Raw genomic sequence first — 5,620 nt, 5'->3', positions numbered from 1 at the left:
CTGGATTCAGCATCAACATCTGCAGAGAAAACACCATCACGATGTTTACCAGCTTATAACACATTGATAAAGTCTCTATTGTTGTTTCTTTAGTAGCAGTAATTTCATTGCTTTCAGCATGGAGCAGTTTTTCAGGGTGGTGATGATAAATGTAATAAATGACTGTGTATACTGGAGTCTGCCCCACAAGTTGTGTATATAAATTGTTGTGGCATTAAAAAAACACTACCATTCTTCTTTTTCTTCATGACCTGTGCATAAGTCACATCGATGCTCTCAGCTGTTTCACCTGAGCACAGGGCAGAGTGTTAATCATTATTAAACACTTCTCTTCTTTAATATCTAGTATTAATCTACTGTATAATTAAGCTTCTGAATGGTGTGGAAATGCTTGATATAATCTACCCGTTCCACTCGTATCCCCCTGATCCACAGTGGCATAAATATTAACACTTCCTACAGAAAATAGAATGAAGAAAAAAGAAAATCAGAAAATATATAAAAATATGTTTACTGACCATGTGTAGAAAAAACATTTACAGAGACAGAGTCTGACCAGCCTGAAGTGGTGTGTCCCCTGACTGAGAGTCTTCAGCTCCTGACTGGCTTTGATTCTGCTCCAATGTTTGATTGGTTTTCTGCTTTTCTATAGAGGGAGAAAGAGTCTACATCTAAATAGGGTATAAATAGTAATGAAACACGATCGTCTAGAACTATAATTATAAACTTCAGATTTAAACAACATCTAAACAATGAGGAATAGTTACAAATATAAACTACGTATAAAATGCTAATAAATACTAATATTAGATTGGGATTTATGTTGTTAGGATTAAAGTACACCTACTTTAATTTATTAATAAATTAAAGTACACCTACTTTTATTTATTATCAACATAATCACCATATGTAATCTAGACTCAGCGCATATTAATTTAAAGTTTTATCAAGGTAATAGTTTCATATAAATCAATGTGATTTATTGTCTTTTATATACTCAAAGTAAGCATTACATTCTATTCTATTCTATCTTAATAAAACAATAATCAGACCTTTCTTTATTTTACAGCACCACAGCAGGATCATTACGATAAATAAAATGATGAACAAAAAAGCCAAACTCAGTCCAATAACCATAACGACTGTACCAGTTCTGGATCCAGGACCTGAGATTTAGGAAGGAAAGAGAGCAAAATGTAAAGACAAAACTGTGTTTTTAGGAGCAAATCAAATGAAAAAAAAATTATTTCTCACGTCTGACTGAGACCCAGATAGTCATTGAATTTCCTCTCTTTGAGTATTTACAGCTGTAAAAACCTTCATCTGACTTTGACACTGTATGGATGATCATCTCTACTGTAGTCTGGTTCTGGACGACTAATCGACCTTTATAGAAATCTGATCGGAGATTTGAGGAATTTGTGTTGCGAATTAAACAGCGTAGAGTCAGAGGATGTCCCTCAGGCACAGGATGGACAGGACTCTCCAGGATCACATCACCTTCTAGAAGTGAGAATTTGCAGACTGTTTAGTTTCAATGTGAAAGTCATCAGTTTGTTTGTGTTCTGTGCTGTTAAACTTTATGAAAACACGTTTGATAAAGAATAATATTTGAGCTGTGTTACATCCTCATTCAGCAGTTTATTTGTTCTACCAAAACTGATTCAGCTCAGGAGTGAAATGTAACTGTTCCAGTCTCTTGCTATTTTCAGGAAACATTAAAATTACAAAACTTTCAGAACTTTTATAACAGAGACAAAACAGTTAAGTGCATCTTGTCAAACAATTATCCCATTTAGAAACCCAGAGTTCTGAATATTCTGTAATTAAACCTTTCCCTGGTTTCCTTTAACAATAATCAAAGAACATAACGACTCACCATGAACTGTGATGTTGACAGGATTAATGTTTTCCCCAGTTTCTGACTCACACCAGTAAACTCCAGTGTCTGATGTGAAGAGGAAGCTGATGTTAAATGTAGACCCTAAACTTAATTCCCCATTGTGAACAATTTGCCAGTTTCATTTTTTGCATGTATCGTCTCACTGTCCATCTTTTTGAAGAGTGACTCTGGTCCTCACAGCTCAGTGAGAGAGAGTGATTAGAAAAGTGTTGAGATCTGTTGGGACTGATGATCAGAGATACTGGAGGAGATTCACCTTAAACACAGAATATTATAATTCATATGCATTATTAGAATTGTGTTTTCATGGCATAAATTGCAGTGAACACATTTACACCATCTTTAATTAAACAGTGCTATATGAATAAGAATAATCCTCTACCACTGCTCAGGGCTCTTCAACTGCTTTTAACATTCATCACTGAGGAGGGTGAATATAAAGATATTTACACTAAACATTAACACAGCTCAGATTCTTTATTTACAGTATTAATGTTGTGGATTTCTTTTTACTCATGCATCTACATTTAACACTCTCACACCAGTGTTGTTATGTGACCTTACCAGTGATCCATAGTGGCTTGAGATTGCTGTTCTTTGTGGAAAATGCTGGGTTTCCTCTCTCTCCTCTGCACCTATAAAGTCCTGTGTGATTTAGAACAACATGACTAAGAGTGTAGGAACCTCCAGATCCTCTGTTGCTGTCTGAGAGGAGCAGCAGCTTGTACTTGATGTGACTGTCATTGACTTTACATGGAACAACTTTGTGAAAGCTGAATGTCCAGTCTGAAAAGGAATCTTTAACCTTACAGCTTAGAGTCACTGAGTCTCCTTCAGTCAGCCAGTTCTTTGAAGATACACTCAGTAATGGTTGTGGTTTCTCTGTTGTACAGGAAATACAAGATACAATTATATATACATATATACATATATTTTTTATAATTAAAACTGTAATATAATTATTAACAGCCTTTGTTTCAATGTTGTGGTAAAAGAAGTTTAAAAAAAATGCTTATGTTCACAAATTATGTTCTTATGACCTGGTTAAAATCCTGGTGTTACCACAGACTCACCTTAAACATTCAGTGTAACAGCATCACTGAGCTCTAAAGGCTGAGAGTCATTTTTTTCTCCTCTGCAGGTGTAGTTACCAGTGGAGGTGTTTTTAACAGAGTTGATATGGATCTCTGGCGTTGTGCTGTTTTTATAGACTTTATTATCCTTCATCCAGTTGTATGTCCACTCAGTGTCTCCTCCTTCATGAATGTCACATTTGAGCATAACATTTTCTCCTTTGTACACTTGTTTATCAGGTCGAATGGACAACACAGCTTTCTGTGTCCCTACGATTAATAAATATAATTATTATCAATAAACACAAAAAGTTTACTATTTATTTAAGTAAGGACGGATACAGCACAAGACAGAGGTTTTTGCCCTACAGGTATAGAACATCCTTTAAGTTAGTGTTCAGGATTCAGAGACAGTCTCAGTATTTAAATCTAAGTTAAAGGTCATGTGGTCTTGCTGAAGTCCCTGTTTGTAATATTAACCATTTCTGGCTTTCAAAACTGCCTGCTGCATTCTGATGACCCACTTGAAGTTGCTTTCACCTGAAAATCATATGCAGCTGCAGAGGATGGCTCCACAGACACTCTAAATTCAACTGTGAATTATATTTTTTGGTCACCCTAAATACTGTACATGCTATAACCAGTTTAGTTCATAGAGTATCATAAAATTTTAGACTCTCAAGTTTGAACAGTTGATAACTTCATTAAATAAATTATAGTTTAATTCTCACTACAGGGTGCCATTAGTCATGTTTTTAATGCTCTCTGTTGTATGCTGTTAGAAGAGTAATGATTTCTAATAACACAATTCTATGTGAATGAATCTGGTTTCTCGTTGCAACAGTGTGTCAGAATCCAAATTGAGTTCAAATTGAATATGAGATTAACTGATATGAGAGAAATATCCTGAAAGCAACTGAAATAGAAAATTCTGCATAGTAATGTGCAAATATCTTCCTGCTCAGCTCCAATCTAAATCAGAGACATATACTTTACATTTATTTATTTTGTGTAACTACAATACATAATATATAACCATATTCACCTTCAGCATGGGGCATTGTTATGAGTACAATCAGCACTGAAAGAACAGAAACAGAGAACATGATTCAGTGTATAATTAAAACCAGTCGATATTTAAGAAAACTGTTTTGTGGTCAAAATAAATCTACATTTGAAATTCTTTTTGGCCACTATGAAAGCCATACTCATTTCCAGACTAGAGAGGAGAGGAATTAGTTCAAATGCCTGCATTTCTGATGTTATAATGTGCACATTAGAGCATATGGAATGGGCAGCATACACATCTGGGACGACACCAAAATGCAATCTAGATGGCATCTTTCTTCAGGGAAGGCCTTGCATATTTAAGCAAGACAATGCTAAACTGCATACTGCATCTTTAGCAATAGCATGGCCTCATAGTAGAAGAGTCTGGGTGCTGAACTGACCTACATGCAGTAGAGATATCTTAAACACATGTTGGTGTTGCCTCATGAAAGCAAAAAAATGACAAAGAAAACCCAGGACTGTTGAGCAGGTAGAATCATGCATCAGACACAAATGGGAGAACAATCCTTGCCCACAACTCCAGAAAATGGTCTCCTGGGTTTCCAAAAAGAGTATGCTAAACAGTGGTAAACATAATGCTGCCTTAAGGTGTTGGGTCCATCAAATTAAAAAAATCCTTAAAACGGTACATTTCCTCACCTTAAACATTTGATATGTTTTCAATGCTCTATTGTGAATAAAAAGGTTTATGAGATTTACAAACTGTTGCATTCTGTTTACTTTAGATTTTACACAGTGTCCAAAGTAATTTGAGATCAGGGTTATATAACAAATATATTTAATTCTTATGTCATGGGGTGACAATAATTGCTTTTTTGCTCATATATACTGAGGGTGGCAATATTAGTGAAGCGAACTGTATATAAGCTTTAAATCTTGGCGTTTTCAAACAAACTTTACTATCTATCTATCTATCTATCTATCTATCTATCTATCTATCTATCTATCTATCTATCTATCTATCTATCTATCTATCTATCTATCTATTTTTTCTCTTTTCTTTTTTTTCTTCTTCTTTCAGCTGCTCCCATTATGGGTCGCCACAGCGGATCATCCGTCTCCATACCACCCTGTCCTCTGCATCTGCCTTTTTTCTCTTTTAATAATCCTAAATTCTTTTTGTCTTCCTTACTGGTGCCTGCAGCCAGTTACCTCGACTATCACTAGTGTTGTCTATATTCATTGCCTCTTACTCTATCATATCTCTGTACCTTTACTCTGTTTGTATTATAAGCACTATGCCGGCTGTGTGTCTGCCTTTGAGCACAGGTGAGGACTCGTTCGAGTTGCAAACAGTTGGAGATGGAGGCTTTGGAGAAACATTTCCGAGCTGCATACAAAGCATGCCCAGCTGGAAACACGCATGCGCACTCGTCCCAGGTAAATTCCCTGGTTGAATCTAACGCTCCCAGCACCTCAACTCCGCGTGCTTCTCTGCCCAGGCCCAGCGCACCGACAGCGCGGCCCACCCAGGTATCGATCACTCCGGCACCGGTGCACCACGGAACTTGGATGCGGCAGCAGCGGAAGCCATGAGCCAAGCCCCAGTCGAGGACATCTCCCCCGCCATCTC

The 5,620-nt window shown here is 36.6% G+C and overlaps 1 protein-coding gene across 1 annotated transcript; it reads right to left on the bottom strand.

The window, feature by feature from the left end:
- Positions 1 to 1,664: 1,664 nt before the first annotated feature.
- Positions 1,665 to 5,230, bottom strand: LOC124387544 (B-cell receptor CD22-like). The gene is given in 6 exon segments (XM_046851956.1): positions 1,665 to 1,702; positions 1,880 to 2,000; positions 2,002 to 2,159; positions 2,468 to 2,785; positions 3,055 to 3,246; positions 5,200 to 5,230. Coding segments are annotated over 6 exon segments (858 nt in total).
- Between the last annotated feature and the right edge of the window lie 390 nt (positions 5,231 to 5,620).

Source organism: Silurus meridionalis, chromosome 6 (genome assembly GCF_014805685.1).
Source record: "Silurus meridionalis isolate SWU-2019-XX chromosome 6, ASM1480568v1, whole genome shotgun sequence".
Lineage (NCBI taxonomy): Eukaryota > Metazoa > Chordata > Actinopteri > Siluriformes > Siluridae > Silurus > Silurus meridionalis.
The sequence above is the reverse complement of the archived record's forward strand: the minus strand, read 5'-3'. Positions and strand labels throughout refer to the sequence as shown.